At 65.6% G+C, this 14,036-nt stretch overlaps 1 protein-coding gene across 5 annotated transcripts; it reads left to right on the top strand.

Moving 5' to 3' along the window:
* The first annotated feature begins 1,272 nt into the window (after nt 1–1,272).
* On the top strand, nt 1,273–14,024 carry ZDHHC8 (zinc finger DHHC-type palmitoyltransferase 8). Of its 5 annotated transcripts, none has more exons than XM_028480543.2 (11): nt 1,273–1,365; nt 8,100–8,221; nt 8,390–8,547; nt 8,625–8,797; nt 9,002–9,104; nt 9,547–9,638; nt 9,801–9,942; nt 10,136–10,256; nt 10,330–10,439; nt 11,751–12,751; nt 13,843–14,024. In XM_028480543.2, exons 1-11 carry the CDS (start codon nt 1,310–1,312, stop codon nt 14,012–14,014), a joined length of 2,250 nt encoding a protein of 749 aa, XP_028336344.1. In that variant the 5' UTR covers nt 1,273–1,309; the 3' UTR covers nt 14,015–14,024. The 5 variants fall into 5 exon arrangements, with proteins under 5 accessions (XP_028336344.1, XP_028336345.1, XP_007119158.2 ...); XM_028480544.2 differs by having other exon boundaries at nt 1,333–1,393; XM_007119096.4 differs by lacking the exon at nt 1,273–1,365 and adding an exon at nt 1,682–1,856 and having other exon boundaries at nt 8,390–8,463.
* Nucleotides 14,025–14,036: the final 12 nt, after the last annotated feature.

Here is a 14,036-nt window from a genome sequence, read left to right as displayed (position 1 = left end):
AGGCCAGGGTGTGTGAGGGGGTGTGTGATGGGGTGGGGGTGGGGCACGAAATGGCCACTCTGTTCCAGGTCAGTCCCCTGGCCTGCAGCTCAGGCACCCTCTGCTGTGCTCAGGAGAGGACACCTGGGCCATGGCCTCACTGGGTCCGCCCCACCCGGGACCCCTCTGCCCAGGCAGTCGGCAGGGACCTCTTCAAAGGGGACACGTGCCCTTCCTGCTCACACCCAGCGACAGGTGCTCACTGCACAGCTCTCAGCCCGCACAGACCTGGAGGCCCTCCAGGGGCCTCCGTGTGCTGGACCACAAAAGGGCAGGAGCCAGGGCCAGGCCCGGCGGGGCTACAGTGTGTCCTCAGGCCCCGAGGCCACCAGAGGCTGAGGCAGCCCGGGCAGAGCAAGGAGGTGTCTGCTCTCTGCTCACCTCTGGGCCCTGGGCCTCCTGGGGTGGGTGGGCTCCCCGAGGGGCAGAGGCTGTAACTGGGGGTGGTGGGAGGAAGCCCATTACCGCCTCTGTTGTCCAGCAGCTGCATTAATGCCTCTGTTCTGGCCCCCAAGCCCAGGTTCCTTTCTAACAGCTCACGGCCCTGCCTGCTGGGGTAGGACCTTAAGGCGAGGTGGGGTCTTCCAGTCTGAGGAGTCCCAGGGCCTGTGCGGCATGGCCCGAGGCGGTAGCCCGAGGAGGTGGCTGCTGGGCTGCGTGGGGGTTCTGGCTTTAGAGAAGCAGATGCCCAGGGCCAGGGAGGGCGAGGGCCCCACATGGATTCCGACCTGGGGAGGGGGCAGATGGGTCTTGGTTTCAGAACAGAGGACCCAGGGACGGGATGTGCTGGAGGGGACAGACTTGCCGGTCCTCACTGTGGAGGCTGTGGTCCGCCCACGCGCGGCCCAGCACTGCGAGGCTGCTGGTCCACCTTAAGCGACAGCAGTGGCGGTGCTGGCGGGGTGGGATTTCCTGCAGGAGGTGGGCCTGCCCGCGGGCCTATCCCAGGCACGGGCAGGGTGCCTGGCCCTTCCGAGGGGCACTCCACTCTGTCCTGGGAGGCCTGCAGCCTGGGCTGGGATGCAGAGGGACCAGCAGCCCCGCCCTCCTTACCCTGCCCGCTGGCCCTGTGGCTCAAGGGCTGTGAGGTGGGCAGGGTATAAACAACCAAGGTGCCCTGCAGTGTCACGATCCCCCACCCTCATAAATGCTGCGGGTGGGGTGGGGCGGGCGGGGTGTTGCTCCAGATGGGAGGGGCCTGGCCCTACCCAGGAAGATCTCCGAGGTGTTTAGGGAAAGGTCTGCAAACAGGGACCCGGAAGGGACCTACATGCTCCAGTGCCGCGGCCTGTGGGCTGGGGACAGGAGGCCTGGCAGTCGCCGTGTGTATGTACCCCGGTGGGCAAGACCTCAGGTGCGCGGCAGCCGCATGGCCTCGGAGGGTCACGGGCTCCCAGCCTGGAGTTGGAGGAGAGGCCCCCGCCGCGGGAGGGTCCGCCGCCGGCTCTGCCCCGAGCTCAGAGGGAGGAGGAGGAGGAGGGAGGTGGCAGGCTGGGCAGGTGGGAGGGGCCGGCTGTCGCAAGGGGGCCCCGCCCGGCCCCACGGCCCCTCACCGCCGGTCCACCTTAAGGGGCGCGCTGACATCAGCACGCTGTCTCCGCCGCCCGGGAGGTGGGATTTCCTCTGCTGCCACCGCTGCTGCCTGGGTCCTGCCCGTCCAGCCGGCCCCGCCCGCCCGGCCCTGGGGAGGGATGCGGCGGCGCGGCGCCCAGGATGCCCCGCAGCCCCGGGACGCGCCTCAAACCCGCCAAGTACATCCCGGTGGCCACGGCGGCCGCACTGCTGGTCGGCTCCAGCACCCTGTTCTTCGTATTCACGTGAGTCGGCCGCGGCGCTGGGGCCAGAAGGGGCAGGGCTGCGCACAGCGGTGGACGCGGCCTGGCGGGACCGGGGCCGGGGTTGGGCTGGCGGGCTGGGCTGGGTGGGGGCGCCAGGGCCGTAGGCAACTTGAGACCCCACTCTGGGCCTAGGCTGATGCCACGAGCGTGCCCGTCCTGGGGTGCCAGGGACAGGTGAGTCCTGGGTGTGAGAACACTGGTGTCCGACGGCCACCCCTTGAGCATACAAGGCAGGCCCTGGGTGCGAGGCGCCGGCCCGGGCAGGGGAGTGTGTGCGGGGGCTGCCCAGGGTGTGGTTGCAGGCCTGCCCTCCCCACGAGGGGAGGGGGGCCACCCAGAGCCACCAGCCCTCCTTGCGGAGGAGCCAAGGACGACTCTCGTGTGCCCTCCCAGCCGTCCGGCCCCAGGCCAGAGCCAAGTTGTTCCCGCGTAGGTGTGGCCTGGCCCGGCTGCCACGTGCCTGCCCCATGGCCACGGCCGACGCTGGCCTGGCAGTGCCCCCTGCCTTCTCTTGACCTCCTTCTCAGGAAGGCCCAGTGGTCACAGCTGGAGGGCCCAGGCCAGGCCACATCCAGGGACACTGGCCTCGGTGGGCGCTGGGACCCTTGAGGAAGAGAGCAGGCAGGTCCCGGGCCCGTGCAGACCAGGGCAGGCGCTGACCACAGTTCCCTCTGCACTGTCCTGCCACCCACCCTCCCCGGGGCTCCTCAGGCACAGGGAAGGGTTGGGGACCCCAGGCTTCAGCCATGCAGGTCTGCGACCACCTCCTGCCACAAGTCCCAGGCTGGGACACAGGCAGGTCACCCGAGTAACAACAACTCTAGCCTTCCTGGGGACCTGAGGCTTGGTGTAGCCGCAGCCAGTGGGGCATCTGTTCCAAGGCGGGGGTGGGCAGGAGCCAGCCGGGTACCCTTTCACCTTAGCCGGGGCGAGGGCAGCAGCACAAGGACGGAAGGCTGCATTGGGCACCTTGGAGGTAGGCGAGCCCCGACCTGGAGGCTGGGCTGGGTGGGCACCACAGGCTGCCAACAGTGTGTTTAAAAAAGGCCTGTGTGGACAGGCTTATTTCTGGCTTTGGCGAGCAGACTTGTTCTTGTCACTCAGATGCTGCTGGCTATGAGGCTGTGGGCAGCGGGCGCGGGCCGAGGTGGGATGCGTCCCGCTGAGGCTTCTGAAGGGTGGGGCCTGGGCAGGGGTCCTGCGGGAGTCTCAGCCCTGCTTCCCTGCAGCCTGGCCTCCACTTGCTGGTTCTGGTTTCTCACTCCCCAAGTGCAATTCAGCATTTGTCCTGACTTTAAAAGGAATATGTGTTCTCTAATGAGAACTTGTGAAACGCTGGAAAAAAGTTCAACAAGCAACTGAGATCAACCCCACCCCAGGGAGCTCACCCACCTCCTCTCCCCTTAGGTGCACGCAGGCCCCCTGAAGGGTGCTTGTCCTGAGCCTTCCCTTGATTTCAGAGGATCCTTACTGTCCTGTGAACTCGACCCGCCCCAGGGGCTGGGCATGGAGGCTGCCTACCCTCCTTCTGCTCTCACTGCTGGGGTTCTGGGTTCTGGGTTCAGTGACCCAGCGCTGAGAGGTTCGGGGTTGCCTCGGGGCAGCACAGGCGTACCCTGCATCCTGCCCTGAGTGACTCGCTCTGCCTGAGACCATGCGGAAGGTGGAGGTGCAGGGGTGCTGGCTGGCGTCCAGGTGCAGCAATCATCTTGCCAAGGGACCCTCACTCGCCCCCCGGAACAGGGATCCCTGCACCCCACGGCCACATTCCTTGGCTGAATAGCCATTGAGGACCCTGGCCGGCGCCCAGCCCAGTTCTGCTGGCGTTGTAGTTCCTGAGGGGGTCTGCTGGGTGGCCCAGGCCCAATGACATCATCAACAGTGGGCTGATTCCGGGTAAGCAGGGGGCCAAGCAGTCCTCTTCTTGGGACAGGCCTCTCGTCACCCCGGTACCCACACCTCTGCCCTGTTTCTGATCCCAGGCCCACTGCAGACTCAGACACCCGCTCCTGGGCCCTTCCTACCCTGCCCTCGGGGCCCCGCAGGATTCTGTCTGCTCTGCTCCTTGGACTTCACTGGAGGCTGAGTAGTCCCCGGCCCCCGCTCTACACTCAGTAAATATGAGTTGCCCCTTTGAGACAGGTCCACATAGGCAGCAGCTCCGGGTGTCACTCAGGGTGGGGAGCCCAGGCCTAGAGGACCAAAGACCCCTCCCTTGGGCCAGCTCTCTGAGGGACTCGGCCAGCAGGACATTCAGACATGTCACCAGGAAAGGCTGGGGTGTGGGGAGGATGCCCAGAGCTGGGGGTGTCCCCACGCAAGGATGGGTAGCATGCCTCAGGGTAGGTTCCTGGTGGCCCTCCTCCTCCAGGAAGGCTTCCTGGGTTCTTGGTACAGTTCTGTCCCCCTGGGCCCCAGAAGGCTCAGCATCAGGCCGGGTCAAGTGCTGGGAGGGGTCCGAGAGCGCTGAGGCCAGGTCTCTGCCCGTTCCCCTTCCTCCTCCTGGAGCCACCTTACAGAACGACAGGGACCCTGTGAACATCAGAGGGCCAGGGCTGCTTGGTGGGATACCCATGCCTGGGGCCCACACTCGGCTGTCTTGTCTCTGTCTGGGGCCAGTGGGCTGACTTCTGGGATGTCATGGCAGGTCCCCAGGATGGGCCTGAGCTCTCCCTATGCTTAGAGACCCAGTCAGCCACAAGGCCCAGCCTAGGACAAGTGAGAGTTCCAGTCCAAGACCAAGCCAGCCTGCGGCGGGCCTAGGTGGATGGAGCTGCTGGCAGGGACCATATGGGGAGGGGGACACTTGGTGTTAGCCCCCTGCCAGGACTTGCTGTGTGTACCCCTGGTCCCCTGAGCTTCAGTTTCCCCATCCGCTTGGGTGTCTGTAGGGTGGGTGCATGTGGCCAGAGGCCCTGCCTGGCTGGACCAGGGCAGAGTGGCCGCAGACCCTCTGGTTCCGGGTGTCCCGTGTGTGAGCTTCATTAGTCAGTGTTAATGAAGAACCTGATTTAAGTGAAAACGTCTGAGTTAAAATTTTCCATTCTGCATTTAGCCGAGGCCGCATGCTACGCTGCAGAACCCCGTCCTGCTGGGCGGTGTCTCCCGCCGGTCCAGGTGGGGCCATGGTGGAGGCTCAGGAGGGGGGCCGGCCCGGGGGAGGGGCCTGAAGTGTGTCTGCCACCAGTGGGCAGTGTCCAACCCCTGCCCGGCAGGGCGAGCCTGGAGCACACCAGTCCCTGGGAGGGGAGTGGGGTGGCATCCCTGAGGGCAGAGAGGTGCTCCTGGGGCCTGGCGCAGACTCAGGCGGCCGGAGCAGTGCTGCCTGCCAGGCCTCGCCCACGGAGCTCGTGTGTCCTCACGCATCCTCACACTTGCCCAGCCCACAGGGAGCTGAGAGATGTCCAGAGAGGGCTGGGGTGTGGGGGTCAGTGGAGGAGGGGCAAGTCTGCATCTGTGTTTGTGCGTGAATGAGGGTACAAATGTGCCATTGTGTGCACAAGTGTGCATATCCGTACACACGTCGGCACACACGTGCCTTTTGTGTTGATCACATGTGCGTGTGTGTATGCATGCTTGTGCAGTATCCACACATGTACGCCTGGAGCATTGTGTGTGTCTGCGTGTGTGCTACACACGCGTGCATGCATGGGTCCCTGCATGTTCATGTGGATGTGCGTGTGTTCTTTCGTCTTCTCCCCTACTTAACCGTTCCTGGGCCCTGGCAGAATTGGCTAGTGAGCCAGTCCTTGTTGGGCATGACCCAGGCCTCAGCCCCTCTTATGGCACAGCCTGGGGGGTAGAGGCCCCCGGGGCGAGGATGGGGGGACAGGATGCGTGGCAGTGCCTGATCCTGGGTCTGAGTGAAGCCTGGGGGGCTGGAGGTGGTGAGTGGAGGGTGCAGTGGCTCAGGTCCCAGTCAGAGAACCCATGCCCTCCCAGACTTGCCCAGCACCGGCTAAAGCCCCACCCTGCCCTCCCCGGTATGTGCTGCCCACGCGTGCAGTGGGTGGGTGGTGTCCACCCTGGGTAGAGGCCGTCTAGCACCTCATTGCAAGCGTTACTCCATCACCTTGCAGCTGCTGCTCTCCCCAGCCCCAACCGTGTCACTCAGGGTCATCGAGGCCCAGGGAGGACAAAGCAGTGTGGGCCTCCAGGGCGGGGGTTCAGTCCCTGCCTTGGGTGACAAGCCCTCGGATACCCTTGATTGTAAAATGGGGATGACAGAAGCACCGCCCCCCAGCCTGAAGGGTGGGATGCATGGTCCACTGAGCAGGGCCGGCGGGCAGTGGGCTCTCAACATCTGCCGGTAAAACTCGGAGGGCGATGATGAAGGGCCGCGTTCAGCTCCGTCCCACGTCCTCCCGCCTTCAGCGCCCGCCTGCCTGCTGCACTTCGTGTCTGCATGTCTGTCCGTTCTCGGCCGGTTCCTTCCTCTCGAGAGCAGGCTGGCTCCCCAGTGTGCGACAGTGCAGGTACCCGAGAGCCACGTTTTCCTTTTGCACAGACTACGTGGTCAGCCCTCCCAGAAGGCGTGTGGGGAGCTGTCTCGCAGCACCAGGGTGGGTCCGCGTTGCCCACCTCTCCCAGGTTCTGGCTGTGCCTGGCTCTCTCTCACCTGTCTTCACCGGCATCTGGGCTCCTAGCCCCCTCCCACCCTGTTGGGCAGACCACGCCTCAGGGGCCCATCATCATCCTGCCAAATGACATTGGATCGGAGGTCACAAACATACATTGAGCGCTGTCTGCACGCCAGGCCCCAGCGTGCAGGGATGGGGAGTGTGGAAGCTATCTGCTCTGGGCCGCCTGGGCAGGGGTGGTGGGGGAAGGCCTCCTGGCAGAGGGACCCCGTGTCCTCAGACTGTGCATCACTTCCACGGCGGGTTCTGGAGAAGAGGAAGGGGCAACACACGGCTCCCAGCCCGCCGAGTGTGCTGCCTGCCGTGGGAGCAGAATCTTTAAATAGCCTCTTGCTTTCCACTAAAAATAGAGAAGTTCCGCTACCATGGAGGTGGTTGCTGGGGTGGCAGGGCTGGCTCCCGGCCAAGGCAGGCGTGGGTGCCAGTGTGGCCGGCGTATGCCGTGGGGGCGGGCAGGGCCACGGGCACGACTCACTCTGCGGGTGGCCACAATGCCCTGTCCACATGGTCAAGTCTGGTGTAGGGGATCCCCACTGGCCCCCCAGCTCCACAGAGGGCCTGAGTGCGTGGAGGGAAACAGACCCACTGGGTGCCCCCTGCTTATCACAGCAGCCATGGGAGGGACGGTGAGCCTGAAGCCAGAGGAGCTTTGTAATAGCTTAGTGGGCAGAGACCCACCACAGGGTTGGGACAGGGGGTCACAGGCCATGTGCCCGAGGACTGGCAATTCTCCAGTGAGGGGGTGCTCTGGTCAGGTCCTGCGAGGCCTGAGGAAGATGCTCTCTGTGCCAGAGTGTCCACCAGGGAGGCGTGTGAGACCTTTGCTGGGAGCCAGAAGTCTGAGAAGGCTTCATGGAAGAGGGGGCAGCCTTGGAGCCAAGTGGCGAGGGGTGATGAGAGATGGCGGAGGGGTGGGGGGCGCCATGCTTTTAGAGTCTCCAAGTATTCTGCACTGCCTTATGGAGAGTAAGGTGACAAACTAAAAAGAAGAGGCAGCCTGGGCGGGGATGCACCCGGGGCCCAGGCCCTGAGACTGCACCCCTCAGGGAAGAGCAGGCATGAACCCCCCATGCATTTACAGACTGAGGATTGGGGCTCCCCACACCCCACCCCAGAATCTCCCTGGCAACAGGGCCCTGCCAAGCTGGGGACAGGTCTGGGTGAGGCCCAGGGCTGGCCTGAGCTGCCCGGCAGGTCACTGGCCTCTACCCGTCAGAGCACATGGGCAGAGCCAGCTCCTTTCCCATCCGGGGCAGGGGACCCGGAAAGATGCCCAGCTGGGGCAGGAGGACGTGGCTTGGCTCTGGCCTATGGGCCTCTCTGAGCCTTAGTCTGCTCAACTGGGAGTTGAGCTCCTAACAGGCGCTCAGGGGTGTCTGGGTCAGGCCTGGCACACACGGAGCCTGTGCACAGCCCCTGAGGGTTGAGTAGAGAAGCAGTGGGCCCGTGGCAACAGTGGTCTCCCTGACTGCCATGCTGAGCACTGCACACGTGTGGCCAAGCCTAATTCCTCTGCCCCGCGTCCCCTCCCCACACACCTGCCACACCCCCAGATCCAGCTCTGCACTACTGTCCAACACAGGTGCCCATGGTTGACACGAGCTGTGTCCCCAGCCGTTCCTGTCTACAATGGCATCCTCTTCCTCTTTGTGCTGGCCAACTTCAGCATGGCCACCTTCATGGACCCTGGCGTCTTCCCCCGAGGTAGGGCCCTGTGCTGGGGCAGCTCATCTGGCTGACTTTCGCTAGAGTGTGAGTGGCTGACAAAGGAGAGCCTAGCTGGGGGCGTTGTGGGGGGGTGGGTGGGTGGGCCTGGCTGCAGAGGGGCTCTCCTGCCAGGGAAGTCACTTTCGTGCTGCCCCTGGCCCACAGCGGATGAGGACGAGGATAAGGAGGATGACTTCCGGGCCCCGCTGTACAAGAACGTGGATGTGCGGGGCATCCAGGTCCGTATGAAATGGTGCGCCACCTGCCACTTCTACCGCCCGCCGCGCTGCTCCCACTGCAGCGTCTGCGACAACTGCGTGGAGGTGACCGCCTGCCCCGCCCCCAGCCCACGCCCTCCTCCCCTGCCCGCTGTGTGCCCTGACGCGCTGTTCCTGCCCAGGACTTCGACCACCACTGCCCCTGGGTCAACAACTGCATTGGGCGCCGCAACTACCGCTACTTCTTCCTGTTCCTGCTGTCGCTCAGTGCTCACATGGTGGGCGTCGTAGCCTTCGGCCTGGTCTACGTGCTGAACCATGCCGAGGGGCTGGGTGCCGCGCACACCGCCATCACGTATCCTTGGCCTGACCACAAAGGCTGTGTGGACCGGGGACGCTTCTCACAGGGGAAGTCGAGGCTTGGAGGGGTGGGTCGGCAGCCCAGAAGTCCCCAGGGAGTGGGTCTCCTTCCCTGAGTGGGCGGTGGGGAGGGGGCGGGTAGTCTGTCCACAGGCGCCTGCTCCATCCTCACCCACGGCCGTTGGCCTTAACAGGCCAGCATGGCCGTCATGTGTGTGGCCGGCCTCTTCTTCATCCCTGTCATCGGCCTCACTGGCTTCCACGTGGTGCTGGTCACTCGGGGCCGCACCACCAATGAGCAGGTGCAGACCCTGGGTGGGGCCATACAGTGATGGGGATGGGCGTGGGAGGGTCCCCGACGGGCTGAGCGAGGAGCCAGGGCTGTACAGGGACTGGGGTGGGGCGGGGCAGGGCAGGGCTGTGGGGGCCCTCGGCTGACGTGCAGCTGTGGTAGGGGAAGCTCTGGCCCTGGAGACGCCGGGTGGGGTTCGGCATGTGGGGTCTCACCTGCCCTGTCCCCCTCCTCGCCCCCATCTGTGGGCACTGCAGCCACCAGTGAATCAGAGCCGAGAACTTCCACAGCTGCATGCAGGGGCAGACCCTGGTGACCTGGGTGGGGGGCACCCCTGGGCTGACCCTGCCCAACTCACCTCTGTGGAACCCCTGCTGTCCCTGCCTGTCCCCCCTGCCCTCCTTGGCCAGACCCTGGCTGGCCAGGCTGGCTGAGGGATCCCATGTCCACAGGTGACGGGGAAGTTCCGTGGGGGTGTGAACCCCTTCACCCGCGGCTGCTATGGGAACGTGGAGCACGTGCTGTGCAGCCCCCTGGCGCCCCGGTGAGGCCCGGCGGGTGTCCAGTGGGCCTCCTCGGGGTTTGGGGTGGGCAGCCATGGGCCCTCAGCCTGATCCACTTCTGCTTTTGGCAGGTGGGGTCCTGCCCTTGGCATGCATTCAGGCCAGGTTGCCCTGGCCACTGACCCCTCTGCCCCTGGTTGCAGGTATGTGGTGGAGCCGCCCCGGCTGCCGCTCGCTGCTCGCCTGAAGCCGCCCTTCCTTCGGCCGGAGCTCCTGGAGCGAGCGGCACCGCTCAAGGTCAAGCTTAGTGACAACGGGCTGAAGGCTGGCCTGGGCCACAGCAAGGTGGGGGCCCAGGGGTGGGGTAAGGGATGGGGTGAGGTGGGAAGCGGTCAGGTTGGAGGGGCCTAAGAGTAGAAGGGGGAAGGACTGGGTGGAATGGGGGAGGGGTCTAGGTCCCAGGCCCCAGGATGGAGTCCCCAGCTAAGCCCTGCCCGTGGCCTGTACCCTACACACCACTGACCGCGCCCCCTCCCAGTCCAAGGGCAGCCTGGACCGGCTGGATGAGAAGCCGCTGGACCTGGGGCCACCGCTGCCCCCCAAGGCGGAGGCCGGCACATTTGGCAGCGACCTGCAGACCCCACGCCCCGGCAGTGCTGGTGAGGCGGGGGCGGCCAAATGGAGGGAGGGGCACAGACTGATCCCAGTCTGACAGTGGTCCATCTCCCCCAGAGAGCGCCCTGTCGGCGCAGAGGACCAGCCCCCCGACACCCGCCATGTACAAGTTCCGGCCCGCCTTTCCCACGGGTACCAAGGCTTCCTTCTGTGGGCCAGGCGAGCAGGTGAGGAGGCCTGGCCCTGCCCGGAGGTCCCGAGGCCCCGCCCCAGAGGCTCCACCCAAGAGGCCCCGCCCGGGAAGCTCCAGAGCCCCGACCCCAGACTTTGCCACGCCCTGGAGGCAGCGTCCCCAGGAATCCTACTTGACGCCCCACCCCAGGCCTCACCCCTGAAAGACCCGCCTGGGTCACAGAGGGTGTGGACATCCCAGCTGGGGCTGGTAGAGGGGAGCAGGGCCGGGTGTCCTGGGAGGGGCTGGCGCAGGCAGTCCTAGCCACCCGGCCCTTGGCCAGTGTTGCCTGCTGGCTCTAGGCGCTGCCCCCTGGGGGCACTGTGTGCCAGGATGCCTGGAATTCCACCATTAGTCACTCTGTAAGGTCCTCAGGGCCCTCGGGAAGGCTTCAGAGGAATTTGAGATTGTTTGAGGAAGCACATTTATTCTCTGCGTTCACGTGGAGCAGCGGACGGCCTGAGCAGACACCCAGACCCCTGAGGTTCCCAGGCTGCCTGCCTCCTTCATGCCACCAGAGGGCAGGCCCGTGGCTGAGCCAGCACACTTGGACCAGCCCCTCTCTCCCAGGGAACTCCCTCCAGGACTGATATCCTGCCTGACCCTGCCTCTGGGGCCTGCTGGTCAGGGCAGTGAGTCTGGGCCTCCCTGGCCAGTGTTCGGTGGCCCTTCTTGGAATGAGGGGGCTTAGGTGGGTTGCCGCCTTCCTGGGATTGTCCTGGATCTCATGGAGGGTCTGGCTGGTTGGCCAAGTGCCCTGAGGCCACATTTGTCCCCACCCATGCGCCTTCTGGGTTTTGAGGTTCTGCAGGCTCCTGTCCCAGTCCAAGTCTGTGTGCCTGGAATCACGGAGAATCAGAAAGGCCCCTCTCTGTCACTGTGGCTACCCCCTGGGCTGCTGGGCTCCGAGAGCACTGCCCTGCTATCTGCTTTGCACTGCCCATCCAGACCCTCAGCTGTGGGGTGCCTGGGAGAGGCCATGGGTCACTGTGGTTATTAAGTCTCTTTGAGGTCCTGATCCCAAGGCTGCCCCAAGGCCCCTTCTTCTCCCTGGGGAGTTGGGCTGGAGCAGATGCACAGCCTTCCCTGGAGAGATTCTGGGGCCCCCTGCTCTGCTCCACCCTGTCCCCACTTCCCTCCGTGGGGCACAGGGGATAGAGAGCTTCTGGGAACAGCTCGTCAGTTGCACCTGCTGCCATCCCTGATGCCACCGGGATTGCAACTTCCTAGTGGGGACAGAGCACCTGGTGAGGGGGCAGGGCACAGTGGGTGGGCCAAGATGGATGTGCGCCATCTCCCCCTGCAGGTCACGGGCACTGACTCCCTGACGCTGGGGGAGGACAGCATCCACAGCCTGGACTTTGCATCCGAGCCCAGCCTGGACGTCCCTGACTACCCACCCAGCAGCCTGCATGCGGCCTACCCACCATCCCCACCACTCAGTGCTGCTGACACCTTCTCAGGCGCCTTGCGCTCCCTGAGCCTCAAGGCCGCCAGCCGGCGGGGCGGGGACCACGTGGCCCTGCAGCCCCTGCGCTCTGAGGGTGGGCCCCCCACGCCCCACCGTGGCCTCTTTGCCCCCCACGCGCTGCCCAACCGCAACGGCAGCCTGTCCTACGACAGCCTGCTGAACCCTGGCTCTCCCGGGGGCCACACGTGCCCGGCCCACCCCTCAGCTGGCGCAGCCAGCTACCGCTCGCCCTACCTGCACGCGGGGGCAGCGGGCGACCCACCACGGCCCCCGCCCCGCAGCTTCAGCCCCGTGCTGGGCCTGCGGCCTCGGGAGCCCTCACCTGTGCGCTACGACAACCTGTCCAGGACCATCATGGCCTCCATCCAGGAGCGCAAGGACAGGGAGGAGCGTGAGCGGCTGCTGCGCTCTCAGGCTGACTCGCTCTTTGGCGACTCGGGCGTCTACGATGCACCCAGCTCCTATAGCCTGCAGCAGGCCAGCGTGCTGTCCGAGGGCCCCCGTGGCCCCGCGCTGCGCTGCAGCTCCAGGGACGACCTGGTGGCCGGGCCCGGCTTCGGGGGCGCCCGCAACCCCGCGCTGCAGGCGTCGCTGTCCTCGCTGTCCAGCGCCGTAAGCCGGGCGCCGCGGACCTCCTCTTCCTCCCTGCAGGCAGACCTGGCCAACAGTGGCGCCCCGGGGGCCCGGCCCGCCAGCGGCTCGCACAGGTCGCCCGTGCGCCAGGTCCCTCCGTCCCCACCTAGCACTCCCCGCTCGCCCTCCTACGTGGGCCCCAAAGCCGTCGCCTTCATCCAAGCGGAGCTCCCAGAACCGCCGCCCTCGCTGTCTGTGCAGAGGTGGGTGCTCAGGGTGCGGTCAGCTGCCGGGCACAGGGCAGGTGTCTGGCTGCCTGCAGGGCCTCTTGGCCAAGCACGTGGGGGCTGCCCAGGAGGCCTGAGGCTACCTAGGGGGGTGGGCCTCACCCACCTTGGAGGATTCTGGCGGCCAGTGTGAGGGTAGCCTGGCTCCAAGGACGCCCTGGCATGTCCTGGGACCAGGGGCAGGAGAATTTGCTTCTTGAGCCCAACGCCCACACTCTCCCCTGGCTGGCACAGACCCAGCATGTGGGGGACCCTAGGGTTTTTCCTCTAGAGATGGTGCCACTGTCCATGTCCAGAAGGCCAAGTCTGGGTGACCATCCTCCCACAGCAAAACATGCCACCCTGGGCACCACGGTCCTGGCCCTCGGGGGGCACACAGCCCCAGGAAGCAAGGGCTTCCCTGCTCAGAGATGGGCAAACCGAGTCTCAGAAGGGCAGGCTGGTCCCAGGCCCAAGTACAAGAGCTGAGCACCTGCTGGGCACGTTTGCTCACCAGGGCTTCACCTGGCTGCCGTGAGCACAGGCTCAGTTGACGAGGAGGTTCCTGCTGTGGGTGTAACAGGCCCAGAGGGGGCAGCTGTGAGGCAGCCCAGGGAGGGAGGGGTTCCTGCCCGCATGAATGCTGGGCAGCGAGGTCGGTGCTACTGGTCGGTGCTGGGCAGGCTGGAGGGCAGAAGGGCAGCCCCTCGTTTCCCTTGGAGGGAGCAGGGAAGAGGCCACATCGTCACCGCTGGGCTTCCCAGCTCAGGGCACCAGGACAGGGCAGGGTCCAGGGACTCGCCTGGCCAGCATCCGCCTGGCCTCCCTGTGTTCTGTGGTCTGTGCCGAGAGGCCTGGGAGGGGATGGTGGCCATTCTGACATCTGTGTCCTGTGACAGCACGGCCCTCCCCTGGCAGGTTCTGCTCCCCCACCCATTTCTGTGTGGGACCGTCCAGGGTCAGAGGCAGGGGCTGCCCAGTGCTCCGTCTGTGTCTGTGTCCTCTGTCCTCTTGCCTCCGCTGGCCCCTGTCCTGCCATGGTCCCGTGTTCACCGTGTGTGTGCGTGTGTGTGCTTGTTTTGATGCAGGGACCACCCTCAGCTGAAGACCCCCCCAAGTAAGCTTAATGGGCAGTCCCCGGGCCTGGCCCGCTTGGGGCCTGCCACCGGCCCCACAGGGCCCTCCGCCAGCCCCGCCCGGCACACGCTCGTTAAGAAGGTGTCCGGCGTGGGTGGGACCACATACGAGATCTCGGTGTGAGGACTGACTGCCACCCGTCGCC

This window comes from Physeter macrocephalus, chromosome 19 (genome assembly GCF_002837175.3).
Source record: "Physeter macrocephalus isolate SW-GA chromosome 19, ASM283717v5, whole genome shotgun sequence".
Lineage (NCBI taxonomy): Eukaryota > Metazoa > Chordata > Mammalia > Artiodactyla > Physeteridae > Physeter > Physeter macrocephalus.
Note: the sequence above shows the minus strand (reverse complement) of the source record. Positions and strands in the feature narration are given on the sequence as shown.

Coding starts and splice junctions, on each gene's coding strand:
- ZDHHC8 (XM_007119094.4), top strand. CDS start 1,753: ATGCCCCGCAGCCCCGGGACGCGCCTCAAACCCGCCAAGTACATCCCG. Junction 8,548..8,624: donor TCTGCGACAACTGCGTGGAG/GTGACCGCCTGC, acceptor GTTCCTGCCCAG/GACTTCGACCACCACTGCCC. Junction 9,105..9,546: donor GCCGCACCACCAATGAGCAG/GTGCAGACCCTG, acceptor CCATGTCCACAG/GTGACGGGGAAGTTCCGTGG.